Source organism: Pholis gunnellus, assembly GCF_910591455.1.
Source record: "Pholis gunnellus genome assembly, chromosome: 7".
NCBI lineage: Eukaryota > Metazoa > Chordata > Actinopteri > Perciformes > Pholidae > Pholis > Pholis gunnellus.
The window spans coordinates 27,139,330-27,165,300 of NC_136533.1; the positions used below are offsets into that span (position 1 = coordinate 27,139,330).

At 42.1% G+C, this 25,971-nt stretch overlaps 3 protein-coding genes across 3 annotated transcripts; 2 read left to right on the top strand and 1 right to left on the bottom strand.

Moving 5' to 3' along the window:
* Positions 1-1,904: 1,904 nt before the first annotated feature.
* tmem170a (transmembrane protein 170A) lies at positions 1,905-7,634 on the top strand. Its single transcript, XM_079162202.1, has 3 exons — positions 1,905-2,124; positions 3,417-3,587; positions 4,290-7,634. Exons 1-3 carry the CDS (start codon positions 2,010-2,012, stop codon positions 4,418-4,420), a joined length of 417 nt encoding a protein of 138 aa, XP_079018328.1. The 5' UTR covers positions 1,905-2,009; the 3' UTR covers positions 4,421-7,634.
* Positions 7,635-14,729: 7,095 nt separating this feature from the next.
* Positions 14,730-18,116, bottom strand: cox8b (cytochrome c oxidase subunit 8B). The gene is made up of 2 exons (XM_079163628.1): positions 17,800-18,116; positions 14,730-15,044 (listed from the first exon to the last, which is right to left on the bottom strand). Exons 1-2 carry the CDS (start codon positions 17,905-17,907, stop codon positions 14,949-14,951), a joined length of 204 nt encoding a protein of 67 aa, XP_079019754.1. The 5' UTR covers positions 17,908-18,116; the 3' UTR covers positions 14,730-14,948.
* Positions 18,117-20,206: 2,090 nt separating this feature from the next.
* Positions 20,207-24,543, top strand: LOC306698120 (uncharacterized protein). The gene is made up of 3 exons (XM_079162298.1): positions 20,207-20,305; positions 23,259-23,631; positions 23,795-24,543. Exons 2-3 carry the CDS (start codon positions 23,445-23,447, stop codon positions 24,508-24,510), a joined length of 903 nt encoding a protein of 300 aa, XP_079018424.1. The 5' UTR covers positions 20,207-20,305; positions 23,259-23,444; the 3' UTR covers positions 24,511-24,543.
* The last annotated feature ends 1,428 nt before the right edge of the window (positions 24,544-25,971 follow it).

Sequence of the window (25,971 nt, forward strand, 5' to 3'; positions counted from 1 at the left end):
ACTGCATACTCTTTTGGGTGGCTGGCTCAAGGACCTCTCGTGGTTGCGGCGACTCACGCTTTCTCAAAACATATTAATGTTGTCGGTTTTATACTGCCATTGACTGCCTGATGACTCGTCACTCGCTACTCTTAACGGGCCCCCAAGGATAGACTGTATAAAAGAAGTGGACGTAGTCATCGTGACATCACCCATTGGTTTGTGGACTGCCCGTTTTGAAGCCTCGAGTTTGTCGATTTGGCAATCGCCATCTTGGGGTACGACCGTTACCATGTTGTTTTTTGCAGCCAATGAACAGATGTTACCATATTTGGAATGTGGAGGAGTGACACAGAGACGCCATATACGTCTCTGGTAGCGACAGCAACCTGTCAATCACAGTTAGCCCGCCATAAAGCATTCCCTGCTGTCTATTTGACTCGAGATGGACCATAATATATTTAATCATGCTGTATCGAAGAAGATTTGAAACTAGAGATTGAGAGTTTACTGAGATAATAAATCAAGAGAGAAGTTGAGTCATTTTCTCATAGACTTCTATACAACCAGACTTCTTTTTGCAACCAGAGGAGTCGCCCCCTGATAGATATTAGAGAGAATGCAACTTTTAAGACACTTAAGCATTGGCTTCACTTGGTAGAACCAGAGGTTGCCGCCTGGTGATAATTACAGCTGACTGCATCGCCGACCTTCTAGCCGCTATTCTGCGCCCCGCGAGGATCCCCCTGGACCCCCTTAGGTCCATGCTAAGCCCTACATTTCCTACAATACTTTAACACTTTTCTCTGCCTTAATAATTCAAACAGAGACTAAAACACCTTTTCTACATAACTGTTGCTGGATGCGCTTATTTCAGGTATGAGCAACAGCCCCTCAAAATGTCCGTGCACGTCCCTGCAGAGAGTGTAACTCTGTCACAGTGTAACTCTGTAACACTCTAACCGACTCCATTCTCATATCTTTGACACCACAAACACACACAAATTCCACACACTGTGGTCAGCGAGGTGTCCTTTCACTCATGGCGTAAAAATGAAGCAATAGGAGTTACAAGGCTGGAGTATGAGAGGTGCACCTCAGCTTCATTTCTATGAAATTAACTGTCTGAGCCAAGAGTTTTTTAGCAGCTCACCATGGCAACCTTTGACACAGTTAGATACACACAGCTGATTGAGATAGCTAATTAGTGCCATTTGACACGCCCACTTAAACAGGGGGTTTATTTTCTTATTATAAACATAATGGGTATTATTCAACTTTTGAAGCCAACAATGCAGCTTGGGTATATGTTATTCATATTCTTCAACTTGTTTTGATGACATCCATACATATAAACATATTTCCAGTTTTCCAACTATTCCTACTACTTCACTTTCCATTTAAACCAGCAATGCAGTGTAGCACACAATCTCAAAGAGATTAGATAAATACAAACGATGTTAGAATGTGAACTGTACATAGAAGTGTTTCTCCATAACTTAATTATGGTTATGAGCGAGTGAAACAGGAATAACTCACTTGTTAGAAGTGAGATATGCATTTGTCTTAATAATGACCTTTCTTGCTGTCATTTGCCCCACTTGGGAGCACCATCTCAAGTGCGTCTGTCTCTATGTCTGTGGGCCAAATGTTTCAGGGGTTTAGCTTCTCAGGCAGCCTACTTCCTAGCAACATACACATCCAGCAGATCCCCCAATTTTCCTCATTGAGGGGAACATTCTAACCAACCACTACCATTAATATTTACTCTCCATAGCCAACAGCATTAAGTTTGCAGTTGTATGACCACTTCTATGGTTACGCTGCTACCTGACAGACCCAGCTCTGGGGCGAATTGAAAATGGGAGTTGCGTGACGTCAAAACAAGTTGTGTTGACAGCTAGCCCAACTAGCCTGATGCTAGCTAGTCTTCTTGCGTCGGGTCCTGGCAAGTCCCTCGCCGACTCTCATGGTTTTAGAAGTGTGTTGGCCGTCTTTCGTCCATGCACCGTAGTGTATCGGTTTGAGACATGCAGGATAGGTACAGCGAGATAGGCTTTGTCCAGCAAATACTCGGTTTGAATTTAGTGCCGAGAAAAAATGGCACGCACCGAGGAAACGACACATCTCTCGACGACTTCTCAGGTGGGCTAATGTTTGGTAGCTTGCTAGCTAACGTTATAAAGGCTGTGTATCAGTGCTGAAATGCTGTAACGTGTTCTGAAGATGGATACCACTATAGTATTTTCATTTTAACGAACATGGGGAACGTTTTAATGTGCAAAATGGCCCTTAAAATATATCCCTACATGTTTGTTTGTACGCGTTAGCATTGTCAAGGTACTGTGTAGCAGTGAAACTAGCTAACTTCCTGCTTCATCCCAACCATTGTTTTTATAATCGGACTTTTTTTCGGATATTACTGATTGTGCCACTGCATTGTATTGTTTCTAGGTATTGTAGGCGTGTAGGTTATTGTCCTGTTACCTGTAGGGATTTGAAGATAGAAAGTATATCGTAACTGTTTATGTATTGCGGGAAATTAATTCAAAATGTCATCGCTAACCCTCTGTCTAAGCCTCTCTTTTGTATAGTTTACAAATGCGTAGTAGCGCTATTAGTGGAAGAGACTAACTTTACAGGTGCTTGAGTTATACGATACGGTGTGTATCACAGAAAGCCTGCACAGTTGAGTGTATATGGTGGCTTTGTGGACTGTTGAGCAGCCATGTTCTGCAGTTGTTCCGCCAGAGACGTGGCACTTACTGTAATTAAACCGTGTTTATGTTGCACTGACTTGTTCTTCCATTTGACTATGAGCCTGAATAAAGCGTAGTCTGTGATTCTGGCTTAATGCAGTGCTGTGATAGACAGGGTCTTAAAGGATGCATTACATTGCAGTGATAGTTTGCTGTTAGCTGTTTTAAGAATGCATTCTGAACATCTCACCTTTTGAATAAATTATTTACATTTATAACAAATACCACAATGTGCCATACTGGTGTACCTAACAGGGTATCGGACTACCTGTCCTTGAATTTAGCTGTGTAGGCTACTGAAGTGTCTCAGTCAAGACTGTCCATTTACTACCATGGATTCACTGGGTATCACAGAGCATTCATGATTATTATTGATTCACTAACTGCTACTATGTTGTTGTGTGCATTTTGAAATGGCCATTAATGTGATAAAAAAAAACCTATGACCTTTTTATGACTGTGGGACAGTCCTGACTTAACTTGGGACTCGAGTCTCTGCCTTAGTTGTTTATTCAGCTTTTTCTTTCATTTGCAACACTTTCTTCTCCAAAGAGGAGATAAAGTGCGTGGAGCCAGATAGCCCGGATCACATTAATGAATGATCTAATTGAATTGTCACAACTTGTACTTTGATTGTCATGTAGTGATGTGTGGCTGCATGGTCGTGTGTTTTTCCAGAGATGTGGTATGGAGTGTTCCTGTGGGCAGCGGTCTCCTCGCTGATCTTCCACCTGCCTGCGGTTCTGCTGTCCATCGCCACGCTGCGCCAGCACAAGATGGCCCGATTCATGCCCATCGCCATCCTCCTCATGGGCATCGTGGGACCACTTTTTGGGGGGGTCCTCACCAGTAAGCTGATACTTGATCCTGTGAAATATGCTCGTATATTGGATTGTATTGATTTGGTTCGGGTAGGGATGTCACTGATACCAGAATGTGAAATTCCTTTATTCTCGATACCCAATTCGATACCACGTTGAAAAACAAACCAATAAACACCGTGTTCCGTTCAACAGTGTACATAAACTGTACACACTGCTCCCTTTTCAGGGAATGTCAGTTAGAGGAACTTCTTCAACACATTTCTTTAATTTGTAAAACACCCTGCAATGACATCACTTCCTCTGTGCATTACCCTGGTAACTTCAACACATGCTCGACTGTTTGTTACGTTAGTTTCTAACTACAGCAGCTAACATTAGCACTGACAGCTAACGTTAATGTTTGTTATATTATTCATGTTTCATGCATTTTACAAGATTACATTAGCACACATCATTTTAACGTTGTCATTTACCTTCGTCTAATACTCACTTTACTGATTAGAGCTTGAATGCACCATAATGAAACTCAATGCAACCTTCGTTAGCGTTAGCTCCGCAGGACTGATCGGCTGCTAACAGCTGAATTTAACTAGCCCATACGATCCATTCATTACATAATTTAATACAATTTTACTGCTGTAAGAGCATTTCTAGTTTATCAGAAATGAGGTCAAACTAAACAACAAATCTGTGGAATAATGTTTTTTTTGTGTGTTTTTTTTTAAAGGTGCAGCCATAGCAGGTGTGTACAAGGCGGCAGGAAAGAGGATGATCTCTTTGGAGGCTCTTGTGTTCGGTGTGGGACAGTCATTCTGTGTCCTCATCATCTCCTTCCTCAGGGTCCTCGCCACCCTCTAGCAGCACCGAGGCCCACCTGGCCGGCACCTAATGCCGCCGGGTGAGTCTGACACCAGTCGCACCTTCTCTCGACGGGACCTGAGGAACCCGAGGAACCTGAGGAGCAAGACTAGATTCACCCGGGAAAATCCCGGGACACACGTAAACCAGTCAGACCTGGGACGTGATGTCATTTGCTACCGGTGGACCAGAGACCAGAGTGGATTTTATTCAAACTCCTGACTTGCTTGCCATCTGTGTAACGTTTCCACCGTAGGACGTCACAATGCTGCGTTCACGTCACATGACCTGTATGATGTGACGGCAGAGCAGGATGCTGTAGTCTCCTGTTGCCGGCGGTTACAGGTTAGCAGCAGGATGACACTAACCTTTCTCAGGGGGTGTGTGTGTGTGTGTGTGTGTGTGTGTGTGTGTGTGTGTGTGTGTGTGTGTGTGTGTGTGTGTGTGTGTGTGTGTGTGTGTGTGTGTGTGTGTGTGTGTGTGTGTGTGTGTGTGTGTGTGTGTGTGTGTGTGTGTCACAGAACGGCAGGCAGGTTGCTGAGACAGGAACGCGATGGTTATATGCAAAGACTCTGGCTTTTTCCCTCGAGGCCTTAACTTCTATTTTCTAACTTCCAAAGTGTTGTTTTCTCTTCAGGGCTGTCTGTTCTTTAACACGGTCTCTCTTGCTGCTCCTTTATGTTCTTCCTCATATTTCTTTGTTCAAACTAATTGAAACCTGACTGCCTGTGTGTTATTGTTAATTCCAGTTAGTGAGAATCTTTCTCAGCTAATTTATTCTCGACGAGCATCAAGTAAAGAGGTTTTTTATATATCCGTTTCCATGGGACAGGACATTTACATTTGTTTTTATTCTGCCCCGCACATGCAGCGTAGAGAATGTCTCCGGTTTGTCTGCTCTTCTTCTTCTTCTGAATAGATCGGAGGTTGGAACACGGGCCTCCAGGAAGGTCCGACCACTAAACAAGAGCCTTTCTCGTCTCTCTTTGAATGATTCTATCGGTGTGTCATTTTGCCACACTGAGCTGATTTGTACATATTTTAAATTATTTCCAGGTCTTTTATAGCTTTTTAATCTTCACGACCAAATGTGTTTTGCTGGTTTCTTTTTCTGCACTACACTGAACAATCGACTCACCCAATTCCCACAGTCCTGAGCGACTGCTTTTAGTTAGCGGAGCGGGTGCTTTTTAAATTAGCCACCTTAAGGGCATTACGTGGGAAACAACGTATGCATGTTATTTCTTTAAACATCTGGCCACAGGTGGAATCTGTGGAGCAGAGTTTGATGCATTTTGCTTCTGTCACATCCAGAACGTTTCTTCCTTTGTAGTTTATTTTTTATTCTGTTGCAGATTGTTCTGCACATTCCAACTGGACACATGGTCGTCCCACATCTCGCTGCTTACGCCATCGTAATCTTAAAACAGCTGATTTTCTTCCAATCCCCTCAAAGAATTCCTCTAACCCTTGAATATTTCCCTGTACGTCACTAGCTACAATCAGTTCTGTTACATCAGAAAGAATAGTCTCACAGTGCAACAAATAAAGTGTTTGTTTAGTTCTGGGAAGTCAAATCTGTAATACTAGGGAGGGCTGTGATTAAGAAATTAATGGTGTCAACACACTTAAGATTGTAAGGACAAGATTACAGACGTTCAGCACCCATGGGACCAACAATGGGACAGTTACCCGAAGACTCCTTTTGTCTTCTAGATGCATTTTAACGGTGGCTCTTTTGGACCCTCAACACAAGATTCCCCACCACACCAAACCGCTTCTTTTTTCAGATTTGGAGTTTTTCAAATTTGAGTTTGATTTTCTTTTCAACTGCGAGAAGCTCGGTATCTGTGTGTGGCATCGCACTTTACATATTTTTTAGAGCTTGCGGTGGTTTGAGAGGAGTTCGGTGAAATTAGCTCTGACAAAGACTTGACTGAAATGTGTGTCTGATGCAGAAACAAGCGAGCCTTGTTTGAAATTTGCCCTTGGCCTTGCTTTTACGCGGTACATTTTGGAGAATGTTTATTTTTTTATGGTTGCTTTTTGAGCATGTGTGTGTGCACTCTCTGGTTCTGTTACAGCAGCACATACTGGCTCAGAAAGGAAGCCCGCGTTTTCCCTTATCTGCCTCTGTGACATGAATTTCCCATGTTGTACTCTTGTGTCGAGAGAAAAAAGCTTTTGGCGGTCAAAAGAGAATGCTTTTATGTGCACTGTTGGTGCCCGGCAGTGAATGTCTGAGTCCTGTACCTTAGACTCCCGGATGGGGTTAAAGTCCCTGTTCACATGTTCGTGAAGCTACTTAACTCAGGAGGATAAACCAGGAGTTGAGCAAACACTAGAAGAACTTTGAGTACTGTAACACTAATGAAAGTAGCTGCACCATTAGCGTACGGTTGAATCAACACCATGATAACCTTCATGAAGGAGGATTGCTGTGTTTGACTACACTCTGCCGGGTTCAGACGATGCCGTATCAGCTCGTTTATAGACACGGCAGACGTAAGGTGTCTGCTCTGAAGGGGAACAATAAAAGCGCCATTGTTTGTTTGCATTCTTGTTCCTGGAAGGCGGTTCCTAGCACCTCCTTTTGATGACATCATGCGAGTCGTGAAAGACGGCAAACTTTGATTGGTCTAGTAGTCTGTCATGTCTCTCCGCCAAGTCACGCAAGAATTTAAAACTATAATCGCCGAATCTGACACAGTGACCATGGTAACAGACAAATATCGTGTTGTCTGAAGACATTAGTTTTAGCTCGGTGGACCAAATATATTATCTAAACTGATATGTCAAAATTGAGAGATCAAGTCTTGATTTTGACTGTCATTTATTTTAATTGCCATGAATTCATTTCTATTTACATTTTTGCATTTCTACTTTTATTTTTTGGGCAGAGATTGACTTCCATACTTGCCAGTTGTCCCGTTAGTTTTGAAAGTTTCACGACTCCTGGGATCTTCTTCTTTTGTCAGATGTATTGATGCAAATGATCTGTGATCAACAGCCAGCCGAAGGAAAATGTCACGGTAAAACGCAGAGTGTCTGCTGTAATAGAACCGCTTATTTCCACATGGTTTGGTCCACATTCCTGGACTGGTTTTGTTCCATTTTTAACCAGATTGCAAAGGGTTTTAAAAGTTGATTTTATTAGAGTAAATTAAGTGCCAATGGTTGATATTTTCATGGAATAAAAATGTTTCAACTATCATGTTGTGGTTACTCTTCCTGTGCTTCCTCTAGTGGGGAGAGCTGCTGGTAAGAAAGCTGTTTTCAGAAGGTTCTGTTTGCACATAATAACAAACCATGGTTTTTATATTTGACCCACAAGGAGGAATAAATCAGGACATAAATCAGTTTGTTTATATTCCAATTCAAAAAGTAGGAGTAAAGTATTTCAGACTTCGGAGACAAAGATGTGTTGAATACACAGGTGCAGCTCAATGAATTAGAATATCATCGAAAAGTTAATTAATTTCAGTAATTCAATTCAAAAAGTGAAACTCGTATAGATTCATTACACACAGGGTGATTTCAAGCATTTATTTCTTTTAATTTTGATGATTATGGCTTACAGCTAATGAAAACCCAAAATTCTGTATCTCAGAAAATTAGAATATTTCGTAAGACCAATTAAAAGGATTTTTCATACAGAAATGTTGGCCTACTGAAAAGTATGTCCGTGTACAGTATGCACTCAATACTTGGTCGGCGCGCCTTCTGCATGAATTACTGCATCAGTGCGGCGTGGCACGGAGGACATCAGCCTGTGGCACCGCTGACGTATTCTGGAAGCCCAGGTTGCTTTGATAGGCCTTCAGCTCGTCTGCATTGTTGGGTCCGGTCCAAGTCCTGCTGCAAAATGAAATCAGCATCTCCATAAAGCTTGTCAGCAGAGAGAAGCATGAAGTGCTCTAAAATGTCCTGGTAGATGGCTGTGTTGACTGACTGATACTGGTTGATAAAACCCAGAGGACCAACACCAGCAGATGACATGGCTCCCCAAATCATCACTGACTGTGGAATCCTATCCTGTAGATAGAGGTGGCGTTTAAATCCAATGCAATCGGTAAACATGCTGACTTAAAGTGCTGATTTAAACAGAATATTAAGATGGACATTTTTTATGGAAGTTCACATAAATAAAAGAGACCAACTTTAAACATTTTATAAGAGGAAATACTGAGCAGATGATCAGAACGAACATTTTGTTTCCAAAGCAAAGACGCGATCAATCAAATGGCATCACATTGATATTTCTTGTTACCGGTAATTGTTTTAAAATGTAAGTCTTAGTGCAGCACATACTTTCTGCAGATAAATGTTCTGAGTTCTGCCTGTGTGTGTCATCAGCCGGCCACTGAAACAGCCGTTGTCTAAATTAGGCTGTTAAAAAGTGAGAAACTATCGAGTCATGTTTGGGGGTTTTGTGCTGCACACGGTAACAAAGCAGCAGACTGAAGAGCCATTCATGAAGACACTTTCTCTAGTGGTTCAATAAAGTGTTATCTCCTGTCTGTGCCCTCCTCTTCCTCCTCTTCGTCCTCGTCCTGGTCTCCTACAACATGGCCGTGGGTGGCTTTATGCTGTTGTCATTCTTATAATCATTAATTCATTACTGTACAATACTAAACCAAGTCCCATCCCAGTGGTTCAGGGATCTTCTTACATGTGTGTTCCATCTGCCTCCTGTCAGCAGGATCACTGTTCATTTTTGAGATTTTGGTCTATTTTTTGGTCTACTATTTCAGAAAACTTGTAAGACAAAAAAATAATAGTCTTAATGTCAGTAATCAACTGGTGAAGTTTCATGGTGATATCTATTAGTTATGTGTTTTGACCCTATTCCCCTGTAGTGTCTTCAAAGTGTCTGTATTTTAACTAAACGTCTCTTTAAAGGACGTTTTCTCTCAATGAGTTTGTTCTCAGACTCTGATCCAGAAATCTCCACTTCAGCTCTTACACACACCAAACTTTACACTCTCATTCCTCTCTAGATTCTGAAGGTTGTTCGGGTTTGTTCACATCATTTCTTTTTTGTGATCACATTTTTATTGATTTTCAAGATATGCGTTAAACCATACATTACAATGAATACATACACACCAAAAATAAGACAAAACACACATCCAAATATCTGTCATGTGAAACAACCAGTGACCTCCTCATGCTGACAGACAACAGTGTTCATGCCAGACCACATCACTTACAAGACGGTGATTAAGAACACACATAAAAGTGGACACACACTGATTCAGATCCCAACACACAACCACAGACACGCAGCATAGTAACTACTAAGAACATGCTGATTTTCACAAGTTCTTACCTTGCCCGGTCCACCTATAAGCACAAACGGTTGAAATCAAAGATTAATCATAAAAGTATATATATATGTACAGTGTAGATATACACTATAGTATATTATATATAACGCTTTCTATTTATCATTCCTACTTTTAAGATGTACCTAGTATCTCAGTAGGATACATTAAATTAGGTGATACTCTTCAGATCTTAGCTAACTGGTTCCCAGCTGACAGTATATCAACAGTTAACCACAGGTATAGACTGCATATACACTCTATACACAGCCCAGAGGATAATCCTGCAAATTTATTCAGTGTGGCTTTGTGGCACAAAGTAAAACTGCCTGTGCCAAAGCACACTGACTGTAATCCTGCGGGCTTAATCTTTATTATCCAGAAAAGTTTGCCATGCTTCTCCTCACACAGCGTTGCCAACACCTGCTTAAAAAGTACAACACAACGTGCGGCCTGATCAGGAATTGTGTGCTATGACTTTTATAAGAGATTCGCCCAGTGGTTTTTCCGAAAATCCCGAAAAATGGAGCAACATTTCTCCTTTCACTTGAATGGGGTTTCGGCGTGAAGAGAGCTAAAAAAACACTTAACTTTGGGTCCATATTGACTAGCCATCCTTTAATGTAGAAAAATGATTCTAAGTTTAAAACGTAAACAAAACGCTGGACTTCATTGTGCCAAATGGACATTTTGATAGCTAGCACAGTTTTCATCAAGTCACAGATTAAGTTTCAGGAAAATTTGGGTCTGTTTCTGCCTTTATAATGGGTGTGTATTGCGCAGTTTAGAGTGCGTGATGTCACCGCTAGAGTGAAGAGGAGCTTGAGATTCTTGTGAAAAAGATATTTGTCTTTTGCCTTTGACTCCACAATTTTCACTCTTCATGCATAATTTTTGGTTTTAAAAGTAGCTAATCTTGTCCTTGTCGTAGACAAATGACTGTGGAATCCCATATGATATTGAAATGATATTTTAAAATATTTCAAAAACGTACATGACGAAGAGATTCTGATCAAATGGACCATGTAACCTATTTTAATCACTCAAAAACATATATATACACAAAGTACTTCAAGGTACTACAAGTACTACCACAATTTCACCTATTTCTCGCCAGGAGAAGGCGAGCAATGTTCTCCGTTATCGATCCCAGCCGCGATCTACGGCACTTTCACACACACACTTCATATCCAGGAGCACGAGCACAACAAACTGCATCGAACTATCGCCTCAAAATTATTCTACTTTAAACCATTATAAAGTTACTATTGATCTGCCACAGATATCAACTCAGCCCATCATCAAACATTGAAACGCTCCGTACCTTTTAGATGTTTCCTGGATCAAAATCGAAAAAAAAAAATAATTAATCCGTGCCCCATTTCGAAGCCGTCTCTCTGCTCGTGTGTGAAAGAAACTGAGTCTCTGACGAGCTTCTATGTCGAATGAGTAATAATTTCAGTTTTGGCAAATGTGTTTGACCCATGGGGGCGGATCACAGTTTTCGATTATTTTATTGGCTTCAAATTCTGTAAACAACTCAAAGAACGAATGACTGCACTGCCCAGAGTCTTCCGGGTTCAAATCATGCGCAAATCGGCCAATCACAGGCTGTGTTAGGTTCAAATACATCACGTAAAACTGAAATTCTTACGAAAATGAGCCATATTTTACAAGTTTTCATATGGCCCAGGCTCTCTCAAAATGATGCCAAACGTCTGTATTAGATAGATTGAACACTATTAGTGATAAAAGAAGTGAAATATATAGATATATAGTATTTAAAAGTACAATAAGACAGTGATATATGCGCCTTCCAAAATCAGAATTGACGTTGGCTGACCAAAGCTGACCTGTACACCGGCATTAATTTCTCAGGCATACTTCACTCTATCAAAGCCAATTCTTTTTTTAAAAGGACTGCTGACATGTTGTGATATGATTTGGGAGAGTTTAGGCCTGTGCATCATTTAAAATCAATAAAAGTGCTTTTTGGGCACAAAAAAAAAAAGAAAACTGAAAATTTTCAATTTGAGCTGTGTGTAACATTCGTTTCAGCATTTACCAGTAACATATACAATGATATGTACACATATTAACAAAGCTCACATTTATTTGTGTTATTTTGCCATTTCAATTATTCAAATAGACCTTGTAGTTAGCGAGATAAGCCCCTTTGCATAAGGGTAGGACATTTTCGAGCACAGGGCTAAAAATAGGCCTAGGGTTCAAGAGGTTAAAGTTAAAGCTCAGGGTAAACAACTCTTTTTACAGTCAGACTCATCACACATCTCAACACTACAGCCTGAAACATTCACCCAAATAGTTTTAAAAGCCTTTAATTAAATAAATAGATAATATAATGAATCATTACATACAAATAATTCAGTGTTTGCGCCCAGTTTATTCACGTTTAATTGTGGGAAAGTGGTAGAAATATGACTTTATAGCAGTAATATATTATGTTTATTATTTAGAATATTTGTTTATCTATTTCATTTACCTCCATAAATTGATCGCTGGAGCAAACACGTTTAAAAACATGCAACTTTTACTTTGAAGGAGAGCTGTCTCTGTTTACAGCTCTCGACTTCCTTGACTCAGTTTTCATTATTAAAGTTGAATAATGGAACAAGCTGACGTGTTCATTCAAAGCGACAATAACACAGAGAAAACGTTAACCGCGTTTAGGCAGCATCGGCTATGAACAACGACCTCATTAACCATGGCATGACTTTTATTTTGGGGGGTAAAAAATATTTCACCCCATTTTGGGGAGCTTGGGGGTCCCTGATAATATATCAATCATAAAATGTGTCCCCCCAGCCAGATTTGGGTTTGTTGCCTTAGGGCAGGGGTGCCCAATACGTCGATCGCGATATCGCGGAGGCAGTGCCGGTAGATCGCATACCATTCTTTTCTAACACACGGGTCACCACGTATGCACAGTGAACCGCGCAAGCTACTGCAAAACTCCGCGAGCTAATTAGTTAGCCTGATGCAGCAGTCGCTCTCCTGCAAACACCGCTCTCCCCCCCCCCCCCCCCCCCCCCCCCCCCCCCCCCCCCCCCCCCCCCCCCCCGCCGACGAAGGTCCGGCAACAGCCGCTCCTCTTGCGATCAGCACCAACATCAACATGTAAACCAACATCCAAATGACTGTGTGTGTGTGTATGAATTATGGCCATATTTTAACTTTACTATCTTCTGATAATTACAGAAATGGACACGGGAACATATTATGAGCATAACGAACATGATCAGGCAGTTAGGGTCGTTTGAGAGACAATTAGGAGGTCAGGGGTCAGTCAGCAGAGTAACATCTGTGTGTGCATATGTGTGTGTGTGTCACATCTGGAAAGACCCTGATGTTCTGGGTAAGCATTGTAGAAAGTATTGCGGGGTGTTCTCCACCAGGATAGGCGTGGAACCTCTGCCACTTCTTCATCTTCCTCTTCATCCACAGACTCAGTGTCATTCATCAGACAAGCATTCCCCTATAAGAAAGCAGGAAGCATACATTTGAATGCGTCATTTACCCTTTTCATCTACTGACATGCATGCATGCAAACAAACTCACACTCACACATACACACGTATGCACACACACACTACTCTGCTGACTGACCCCTGACCTCCTAATTGTCTCTCAAACAATCCTAACTGCCTGATCATGTTCCTTGCTCTCATATTATGTTGCTGTGTCTATTTCTGTAATTATCAGTAGATAGTAAAGTAAAAACAATTACTATTGTCATTTATCATCTCCACACTATAGCAGGATATTGCCTGAACATAAGTGGTCTAACTGCACAATGTTGCCCTGACGCAACAAAAAAAACAACGCAATTTTAGTATATAAATGAGAACAAAATAAGTCTTTAGACAATCAAACATACTTCTTTACAAACTAATGTACATGCATAGATTTTTTATATGAAGATATTTCAATTTAAACATGTTAAAAAGCCAGACTGAACTTACCAGTTTGTGGCACTGTGTCCTGTGCAGCTTTGCTTCCTGGAAAGAGTGCTTCACTCCCAAACAAAAGCGTATTTGTAATAAATTGCACTATATACACATTGCACTTCTTGTTTTGAACACTAGATGTCACTGACATTTTGAACCACTACTTGACCTTCATTGTCTGCTAGTTGATGAAAACATTTCCCCTCAGCTGATCAGGAAAACATGGAGAAAGACGGAGGACAGAGAGCGAGTGCCAAAAATGTAAGGAATGTTGGGAAAATGTGTACTTTTTTACAGAAGTCAAGGAAAAGTGTGTTTGCCTTATTTGAGAGTATAATGTTCAAACATCAGTCCCACACTTCGTACACTGGCACGTGGTGCTTCCTGGTCTAAAACACTGGCTTTCTTGCAGTGTAACTGGTTGACAACATTTGGACCTTCTATCGTTTGGCCCGTGACTCCTTATACTTTTCTGTATATGGCCCACAATACATACACACTAAAAAGGAGACAGGAGACAAGAAAAAGGAAATGGAGAGAAAAAACAAGTGAGAATATGGAGCTTAATCGGAGGAGACAGGTGAGAGGCCAGTGGATTCAACTTTAAATCGGTGTTGTGTCTGTCAGCTATAAACTGTCTGGATTAGAGATGTGACCTGCAGATGAACCACTATAAGTGTTTACCTGGTTAGTCCATCCATTAGTGGACTAAATGGAGCCACAACTGTTTTCTTCAAAGGTTTCAACTTCTTATGAAGCAAAAATGTCAAAACATTCTCCAGCTCCAGCTCTTTTCTCTCTTTATATCACTATAAACTGAATATCTTTGGGGTTTGGACGGACAAAACTCCAACTGTGATGATTTGTTTTTCTGACATTTAGTATGCTACATCTGTTAATTAAGAAAACATTGACAGATGAATCCAACTTGGAAATAATCTTGAGTTGCAGCCCTGTGAGGCTCATCAGTGCAGTTTCAATCATTACTACAATCACGACAGCACACACACTGAGCCCACTCTTCTATGTACTGAACATGTATTTATTGGTAAGAGCTTGTGCACAGATGCACGTTATCGCAGGTCAGAAATGCGCAAACAACTTGAACTTGGTCTCGGAGACGGAGCAGAAAGACGGAGCAGAGCGGGAGACCTGGAGGGAGAGTGGGCCGACTGATCTGCATTTTCATCTGGGCCGGAATGATACTCTCCTCTCCCTCTTCTTCCTCCTCCTCTAATGCCCCTTCTTGTAGTCCTCCAGGTGAGCCAGTATCCAGCCGGAGGGACCCAAGATGGCCACGAACAGGGCAGTCATAGCTACTGCCTGCTCCTGAGGGACGCACGGAGACAAAAGGATGGATTTTAGCAGCATGTGAGGACACTTTTAATTCTCTAATGCCCCCTGAGAATAATATAAACTAGAAAAGAGCAGAGTGCAGGTCTCCACCAGGTGTGTCTGGAACGACCACTGCTGTAATGTTAGTTTGAATGAACCCCAGTGAAACACAATCATGTTTATCAGTGTTAAAAATAAAAGTAAAATAGATCAGGAATACTAGTGCAGCGACGTTTGCGACCTGTCGGAAGCAGTTTCATCACCTACCGGCCGGTTCAGAGTAGTGCTGAGTCAGCAGTCGAGGACGGTATAACACAGTCAACGAATATGTTTTTCAAAAAGTGTGAATCGCCGCAACCACAAGTGTAATTAATTAGAATTACCACCACGCAGTTGTACGCCTCCGCCAACCAGTCAAAGTAGCAGTTTACATCCATGTCTGTCCAACATCATCATTTAATGACATTTGTATGGAATTGTCATAATTATCATATGAATTCTTGAGTAATGGCCCAAAACGTGTTTTTGTGAGATCACAGTGACCTTGACACTTTGACCTCCAAAACCAGTTCAACCGTTAGAGCAAGTGGACGTTTGCGCCAAATTTGAGGAAATGCCTTCCAGACGTTCCTGAGATATCACATTCACGGGAATGAACTTAATATCTTTATGCCTCCAAATGCTCCACAGCATAACAATATTAGGCTGATGGGTCCAGTATGCAAGATTAACCGTGGACGGACGGACAAATGCACATACACACACACAACTCAAACACATAATCTCCGCCCAGACTTTTCTGGTGGAGATAATTCATTTTATTTAGAGAAATGGGTAAGGGTGGGAAACACAATACACACTCATTAGTCCCATCAGTTCACAGCAACCTTACTGAAACTCCAAAACAAAAGGAAGGGAATGGTTGAATTCTCTTTTCCTATTTTGGTATCTGATGAAGCTTTATCTAGTGGTTCAGAATAGCGGTTGTTGTTTACTACACTGTGTCCGTATTTGGTCAATATAAAGCAGAGGGTTGCTGCTATCTTTGGCAGAAAAGACTGCTCTTAGATTCTGTAGTCTGTTCGGCTTCAATCCACAAACACTCTACCCATCTCTATTTTCAGGACTCAAAAAGTCCTCTAAAGAAACGGAGCACGAGCAGCGACTCGAGCACCCTGGTTTTCTAATGGAATGTGACCTATTAGAAGACAGTCCCGATTAAATCAAAACAGTCACCATTTTCAATTATTTGTCTGGCCATTCTAACATGTCTGCTCTCTGTCCTGCTAATTAGACTGATAAGATATTGAAGCCAAATCGGGACCATGTGGCTGGTTTGGTTAGTGTTCTAAACAATAACAAACTCTATAAAGCACTCTCCCTGTCGCTTGGTGTCTCTCCTCTGTGAAGAGGAAAGTAGCAGCAGGAAAAACAAAGCTTCAGTCAGATATATCTACATGTATTAGAGTCACATGGAAGCCTGTGGTGAGGGTTTAAAGGCACCCTGCGGAGGGTTTTGGCCACCATGTGGCGCTATGGAGCAACGTTTTTGATACGTGAAGCCCTCGTTGTGTTTGCATCTTGTACCCTAGGATGCTTTACGCTCAAAACGCATCTTGGATTTTATTGTCTATTTGTGATAGACATGAATATTAGATCATTGTTTTCATTACTATCCTCAAATACTGATATTAAATATTGCATATATGTATTAGCACAAATAACAAAACAGTCGGTTTATACTAAAATATGACACACTTCTCAAAGCATCAGTGTCATGGTAACATAACACAAGCTATGGTTGCCCCGGTGCAACACGTTTGGAACACATGCTGGGCCAATCGTAACAATGCATTTCATCTTCTTCATGAAGATACTTTGTTCAGCAAATTCATAGTGAAAATTATTCTGTAACTATTTCCACACAGAGGACATATGTAACATTAATTTAGAAAAATCTAAGCTTTCTGCTTAATTTTTGTTTTCTAGTTGTAACTTGGGCAAACATTTTTCCAACTGAGCCCAGCCCCCCCTAGTTCTAATGCCATTCTGTAACCTTATCAATACGTCATTTTAAAATGCTCTTTATAGTAATAATAATGCTATTATTAAGCCATTCCCTCTCCAAATGGGGGAAATAATGAGCTCCGTGTAAGCGAATATTAAATGGCGCTGAATAACTCCTATTATAGTTCATAAGGTCATGTGACTAATGAAATCTGTCTGACCGTGATCAAGGTCAGTCCTTTGGCACTTGCTCAACAGCAGGACTACACAATATGCAGCCTGTTACTCAAGTAAATCATTGTGGACCGAATATAAAAGGCTTTATGATATATGAACATTTACATTGTCCTTATCTTGCTGATTGTGCCTGAGCTGGCGGAAACGTCTACGTGTTGGATTTAGGTGGAATAATGGCGAGGTGCTGACGCACTTGTCGAAAGAGTTAAAAATAAATCAATTTCATCAGATACAATTCCTAAAAATGGTGCATGGTGCACAGCAGGGTCAATAAATAGGATAATACAAATCCCATTTAAGTAAGCTATTAGTGAAGCATGACATGTCAAGTTTGACGCCGTCGGGGGAAAGTGAGCCCCGCGGGTGGATTGTATGCTCCGTCATATCTGCTGCTATTAAAACGATAGCACTTAATAAAGCTAATGCTCGCGCTGCGGTGAATATGTGTTCATGTTATGTCAGTGTTCCTTAATGTTAGTTCGATTAGAAGTGAACGTGAACTCACCGCTGCAGTGATGTTGTGTTTGGCCGGTTTGGACGACAAATTGGCGGCAGGCACGAGCTGAGTCCTCAGAGCGCTCCTGAGCAGGCGGGAGACGGCGGGCAGAGACATATCGATCGCTGCTGGCCCAAAGGACTGGAGGACAGGGACGGTACAGCCGAGCAGGTCTACTGTTGACGTTACTACTGATACTAGCTGGCCTTACTTTCTGTTTTTCACTCCAAGTACCAGACGCAGTGTGTGCGTTAGTGCGCGCGCGTGTTTGTGTGTGCGTGTGTGCGTATGTGTGTGTGAGGGAGGGAAGGAGGCCGTTACGTTGACAGCCTCGGGCAGCGTCGGAATTTAATTGGCCGCCGCACCTCCGGGTATCTGACACAGTGACCGGGCACGCGGGACGTGTCCTCATATAACCCTGATATCACGCTTCCGCGAACTGTTCGCATGAAACGCTGGTAAGCGACCCCTGCAGTTATAAGGAGGAACCTGATGATACAGAAGGAGTCTCTTCATTCATATAAGCCATATTTGACATGCTTATACCTATTACATCTCAAAAATTACTTTTGGTAGAGGGCTCGTGTACGTGCTCATGTTCATGGTGAACTGAATATATCCGTAGGCAACTACTGAACGTGCACATGAGCGTCGATAACTCTCGGGACGCTCACGCGCGCGCAGAAGAATAGGAACACCACCCGTCTGTCTGTTCCATCCGGGCCACCAAAGTCTCTAAAGTCACCTGGACCAGCCGACGATGTATGAGGAGAACGGTCCAGAGAACGAGCGTTGCGAAAGCGTGGGGTGGGTCGGGCTCGTGCGCAATACTGCCCCGTGCTCGCAGGATCGCATTTCGTGCACGCGGAGCAGAAATGCTCCCCCGCCATAGGAGGATAATTTTCCGCTCGCGGATACTGTCCTGTGCACTCGTGTCACGCGCATAGTTGCACGGGGTTTCAGAATCGTTTCAAGTTTCAAGCTCTTTATTCTATATATGTCTACTACAAGTTTATAATACTTCATTTTATACTTTATGATTACTTATATGATATCTTATATTCTAGCCCTTGTATGTTTGTATCTCTCTCTGTATATATATACAGTATATATGTATATACATACATATACATATACATATACATATACATATACATATACATATACATATACATATACATATATCTTGAAACTTGAAACAACTCCATTGCAATAGCAGTCAATCTCTATAACCTGATATATAGAGAATACCTATAATGTGATTAGTGGATGATAGTAGTAAATCAACCTGTACACAAATAGAGGAAATCATACCTGTACTAGGGACTGCAGTTGTGCCTGTTTTAATAGTATAAGGTGGAATGTAAATCAATGTAATTTGTGTACAATTCATGCAGGTGAATGCATAGTGCTTAGTGAGACATGGACACAAAGACTAAATTACGAGAAATTAGAAAAAAATCGCAGTCTGAAGAAAAATATGAAGATCTAAAACAACTTATAGTTTAAGTTGATTTGAATTTGCTTTGCTCTTTGTTTGAGTGTTTGCTTAGCAGTGGAAGTACAGACAGTAACAGTGGTTGCACTGGTCGTTGCAGTAGTAACATTGGTAGGAGGACAAACGGTAATACAGGTAGCACTAGTTTTGCCAGTCATGGTTGGCAAGACAGTTGAGTTATAATGACACCCTGTAGTGGATCTTCAGTGAGGTGGTTACTGATCACACAGATCACTGCCTCTGTAACAGTGCCCTATTTCCCTTGTGTTGGCTGTTTACTTATGGATTTTATATTTATTTAGGTTTACAATCTGGATGACATTATAACCAAAATGTCACCTCAATTAAATGTTCTTATTTGAAATGAGAAAAAAAGTCAAGAATTTCCTTTAAGTCATTAGGGAAGAGGCCACTGTCGTTGCTGGTGAACACACTCTGCAGTGTGTGAGGGCCAAAGAGTCTGCATCAAGTTAAAGAAATGAAATAATATAGCCAGGTTCAAGGTTATAATACTATGTATACAACAAGTGAAGCTTGATTGGAATGGAAAACCCCTCACTTTAGGAGATGTTTTGTATCAAAGCCTGATGTATCTTCATCTCTGTGCCACAGAGCTCCATCACATAATAATAACTATAGTGGCCAGCTGTTTGAGGACATTAATGATTGTTGTTTTTTAGGATGAAAAGTAATTGTGAGGCGTTTTTAAAGGCTTACATCACTAGGAATCAATGGGCATGGGGCTGAATGCCACAGACGGAGCAAGGATTATTTTATTTTATTTTACATATTGCCGCAAACAGCACCAAGAGTATGCCTTTTTTTAATCGTCTGGTTTTAGTTTGGTGTGAACTGCAGAGGGCAGAAATTCGCCGATGATGAGTCAACGCTGCCAGAAATAAAGCTGGAGAAGAAGAAGCTTACCTCCTGCTTACAGGACGTGTGGAGTGTCACCTGGCTATCTGTTCGTCTGTCTGTGCTTGTTGTGTTCATTGAATCAATCACAACATACCGCTGGTAAGTGTCCGAATTCACATTCATTGCAGTTAGCACGTTAGCGGTTGCGTTAGGTTATCCAGATAACCCACGCTAATCAAAACGCCATGTTAGCATTAGCTAGGCTACAATGTGGATGTTATCTGTTATCTTATTACTTATTCTAAATACACCCTGTTCTGGCATGTTAACTAACGTTACCTGTAGCATTTGAAACACATTTTATCCACAGTGAACTTTAGCCATTGGAGTTTAAACTACGTGTTGATTCATGTTACCGCGTTAGCAGTAACGTTAGTCGAATACGGGCTAAACTTTGGTGTTTCTCATCCGAAATAACGTTAGTTAGAGTTGGCAACTTTCTACAGTTCCGTTTTCTCTAATTGGTCGTCCCGTGGCTTATTTACCCAGCAGGAACATAATAACTCATTACATTCGTAATGTGAGCAGTATATTCTGGTCAGTGTAATGTTAGCGCACCACGGTTACAAGCATACATTATCTATATATATGTTCACACAGTGCTCTTGGGTTAACGTTGAAGTGTATTGGAATATGTTTATCAAGGTATGTGTTGATATAACGTAATGCGTTGGTTGGTTGGTAGCCCGTTTAAATTGATGTGACAAAGAGTTTCTCCGTTATGTGCTGAGGCAACGTTAAACAGCTATTGAACAGAGTTTGGTCTCGAGGCGTTCTACTGTTGTCTCACTACTTTCCTCCACGTAGGCATCTGCAGCGACCTTTTGAGTATGTCCTGTTGACATTGAGGGCAGGTCTCCGTGCAGAGCGTTGTGCTGGAGCTGAATGGCACCAGCCCTCGTTAAAGCCTTGTCCAACTGCCAGACCTCAGTGACTTTAATGTCCGTGCTTTCATGAATAACAGTTCTCAATAGATGTAATCATGAGCTTACTTGGAGGCTCTGCCAATTTACTGTCCTGGCATTGATATGTAAAGAAATCCCATGAGGTCCAGGTGGATTTGTTGTTGGTATGTGTCCCCCTGTGTTTTTCTGTCCGACTCTGATCCTTTTGTCTCATCTTTCTCACTCGGTTCATTAATACCTCTCATTCAGTTCTTTTTTTTATGTTTCCTGATCTCTTCCCACCGTGTCCCACTTTGTTGTCCTCTGTCTCCTCCCAGCTTCTCCTCTGTCGTCTCTTCCTCCTGCCCCGTCTTTTGTGTTTCTACCAATAGATCAAGTCACCTGATCTCACCTGCATATGTCGAGATGTGAAACAAATGCTTTGTTAAAAGCCATGTTAAAGATTAAAGGAGCATGAAGCTAGGCTACAATCAATAAAACCAATAAACCTTTGACACAGTGGCAGAGCCAGAGCATTTTTATAGCGGTGGCCAGCCTGAGGCCAGTTGGCATCTTGTTCAGTTGTTTCTGTGTGGCACAGCAGTATGCAGGATTCTGTCTGAGTGTCCGAAGGTGGTTTGATTAACCACAATGACAAACCATTCAGGAGATTACCTGGTTTCTAGGCTTTCCGACAAAGAGGGAACCACTGTGATGTCCATTTTTGAGGAAGATATGCTTCTTCAGGAGGGTGTTCGTGTAACGTCCCCTGAATGATTCTATCATGAACGTAAACATGTTTAAATCGTACAGGGTGAGCTCAGAAAGATATTGATTTCTGACTGAATGCTACAGAATCTAGATGATGTTTGCTTATGACCCAAAAAAATTCACAATGTCAGACTAGTGCTATTTCTTTAATCACTTTTTAAGCTCTGACATCAATTCCAGGCCCTGTAAAGTCAGTGTAGGTGTTTGGAAGCAGAAGTTTCAGTGAAAGTTGAACCAAAGCCTGTGTAAGAGTTTGAACATAGTCAACAACCACAGCTACAAATCCAACCAAACGCTTCAAGGCTGTGAAATTCGTGAAGGTGGGGCTGTTTCCTCAAAGTGTCACCTCAGAAGAATTGAAAAACAAATCAGATTATTAATCTTACTTACTTCATGCATCGCCTGCTGCTTAATCCAACTGTGAAGCATTATTGCTGAATTGTATTTTCATCTCCAGGTTACATATTCAATATAAGAAGCTCCTGGCTTCTTGAACTTGATCCTGGTGTAAAATAACATTTATTTATGTAAAATCATACCTCTGGGGGAAAGGTTTCAGGTTTCAAGGTTTTTCTTTTGCATCACATGACCATGAATGGCTGCTCTGCTGCACTAACTTGTTCTGACACTAGATGGCAGTCAGTCCTCACATGTGACTCCTGGTGCTGCTCTCTGTCCCCTGTGGACAGCCTTAAACCAAACTCCTCTGTGCTGGAAGCCTTGATTACATTTCACAGTAAAAGGCTGAGAGCAATGTGTTTGTACTGTAATAATGTGAGCGCGTAGCTCAATATAAATAAATATAAAATGTGTATCAAAGCCTGATGTATCGTCATCTCTGTGCCACAGAGCTCCATCATGTAGGATGTGAGCCACACTGTTGCACTGGATGAGATGTTCACCATGAACACACACTCTGTCGTTTATTCTGAGTCCATCCCAAATACCCCGTCCTGCTGCCACAAACACTCACTAGAGCATAACATGTGGATTAATCCGCCGCTGAAAATAGTCTCCAACAAATGCCCCAATTCCTCCTGTTTGAACAATGTTTAATAACTAGAGTGACCAGCTGTTTGAGGACATTAGAGATTGTTTTTTTTTAGGATGAAAACTAATTGTGAGGCGTCTTTAAAGGTTTACATCACAAGGAATGAATGGACATGGGGCTGAATGCCACAGGCGGAGCAAAGAAGTCAAAAAGTTTTGACATTTATTTTTTGATAATAACAAAGAAAAGAACACCAGACTGGACCTTGTTTTGTTTGCTTTTGAACAGCCGACTCAAGTCTCAAAAGTCTGAGTGTCCTTGAACACATCTGTTAGAAGCGTCTTTGCTTTCAAGTGCATCAATACATAATAGTATCTCTAATGGTTGGTGTTGGTGTCTTGTGCAGGTCCAGAGAGCGGATGCTGCCTTCACTTCCTCCTGGACTCCATCCTCCCATTTTATCGGAGCCTCAACTCCCTGTGTGTGTGTGTGTGTGTTAATTCGTTGTAGGCCTATGTGAGTGTGTGAGTGTGTGAGTGTGTGAGTGTGTGTGTGTGTGTGTGTGTGTGTGTGTGTGTGTGTGTGTGTGTCAATGCCTCCCCAGCCCACCATGTCCCCGTGTCCCTCAACGCTCCAGCTGAGTCCATCTGTGTGTCTTCGCCTCCTCTGCCTGCTGCTGCTCCTCACTGACTGCTCCTCCTCGGTACCCAGAGGGGACCCGGTTCCGGCCGAGCCCCTAACCCGGCCCAACACAACACAAGCTAACTGCTCCACAGAATGTGAGTATGAGCCGAGATTTATACACGAGGGAGCTGTGGACACATGATACAGCTGAAAAAAGTAGAAAATGCCTTTACTAATATGTAAATAAATGTGTAAGTATGCAGCTGTTTTAGTTCAAAACCACTCAGTCTGCAGTCCCTCTTCCTTTTACAAACACAGGCTTTTCCACACTGGTTGCTCCTACTGGACCCATCACCAGCACTACTACGGAGCATGTGACGAACACAACCACTTCACCGGTGACTTCTAAAGCCACAACGACGGCAACGTCTACAACGACGGCAACATCTACTACAACATCTAATACAACAACATCTAATACAACAACAACATCTAATACAACAACATCTAATACAACAACAACATCTAATACAACAACAACAACATCTACTGCAGAACCAACAACTAAAGCTGCAGAACAACGTGCAACAACTGCAGAAGCAACAACCACACTCGCAAAAGCTAACGCAAGCGTCACTCTTCCTACAACCACAGGTACAAAGACATCCCCTCCACCGCCACCATCAGCTGCCCCGCCGCAGCCAAACGCCCCGAGCACTGGGATGCCACCGGTTCAGACCTCTTTACCCAGAGGTTCTACGACCACAACCGTCACCAGTACCAGCGCTACCGCCGATCGCGACAAGCCCGTCGCCTCGGGAACGAGAGTCGCCATGGTAGACGTAGCGGGAGACGCTCTGACCAGCCAGCTGGTGGACACGGCGTCTCTACTGGCCGTCCTGCTCTTCGGCCTGCTCTTCTTCTTGGTCACGGTGGCCGTATTCGTCACGCAGGCCTACGAGAGCTACAGGAGGAAGGACTACACCCAGGTGGACTACCTCATCAACGGCATGTACTCAGACTCCGGGGTGTGAGGGGGGGGGGGCTAAGCACAATGCGCGGGGATCTTTTTTTGAGCTTTGAGTCAGACTATGGACTGGATGGTAACACGGCAATGCTGTGAATTCACAAGGTGAGTGTAGGCGGCTCATGGAGAAGTAGGAATGGACTAAACTGACCAACAGCTCACTGAACTGACCCTAAAGCAGTCTCTGATCTGTTCCTACCACAAATGTTCCAGTTAACGCTTCCTTCTCTCCCTGCTTCCCCTTCTTCGATGGTTTGAATGTGAGGAGTTTGGCTTGTCCCAGTTTTGCCAAATGTGGAGCAGCAAAATAACCGGTTACCGGGATGTAACTCTAGTTCTATTGGCCCTCGACACAATCTCAGTCCAGCTGTAGTTGTTCCAGGGTGGCTGGACTCAACGGGATGCTTCCAAGGTGATAAACGCAGCAGATTTATTTTTTATTTCTCATGTCTTACTGAAAAAATATGTCAAAATTGTTTGAGTTATTGTACCTTTGCAGAAGAATGTAGAGCTCATTGGGGGCTGTCTCTTGAGAAAAAACAAAGAAAATCGAGTTGGAACAAATTTTAACCAACACCAAATTCATTGTAGTTAATTTATAGCGTGAGGCATTTCTTTCCCACATTCGAGCCCTAATAAGGACCAAAGCATATTGTGGATGTAATGTCAGAGATGTGACTTTAATTTCCTAGAAATGAACTAATAACTTCTAATTTAAGGAAATGAAAGTAGCAGAGAGCTACTCCTAGCCGACAACATTTCAGTCTAATGTCCACTCACTTTGAGTTTAACCTCCCAAACAAAGTGGTTTAGAGAATCTGGATAAACTGTTGTTTACTTATAAAAGATGGCCGAAACTACAATAGTGAGATGCAAGCTGTAATGCATCATTCCAGTGGAACAATCCTCTGAATGTAGCAGGTCTGACCTGAGTGACTCCACAGTGTAGAGAGCTGGACTTGAACCAGCCTCTTCCATACTTCACTTTAAAAGCAAATAACCACGTGGAAACCCTTCACAGGACTCCACAGAGGTAGAGCAGTTTTACACAGAGGGAGAGAATATATCCATCGCCAGGAATGAAGTTTCCCCAGATGTGGCCCGGTGCGCCAGCGCCAAAGAATATTCTGTGTGTCTGGTTCAGTCGGTAGGCCAGAGAGGCACCTCCGAGTCGTTGATGATTTCGTCATCGTCCTGTCGGCCGGTTAAGGTTGGCTCTGTGTTTTTCTGCCGTCTGTTTGTTTGGCAGCTGCTTCGCTCCGTCATGTTGAAGGAAGAAAAAAAAAAAAGCCAGCTGTATTTTAACAAACGGCCTCATTTGATTCACACTGAGAATGAATCAAATCAATCCTGGTCACGTTAGTTCCACTTCTTTCAGGAACTTGATCAATGACTTCAAATATTGAATTTGACATCAGGCGCAGCAACAGCTGTTATTCCTACAAAAGATGACCCGCCCTGATTATGT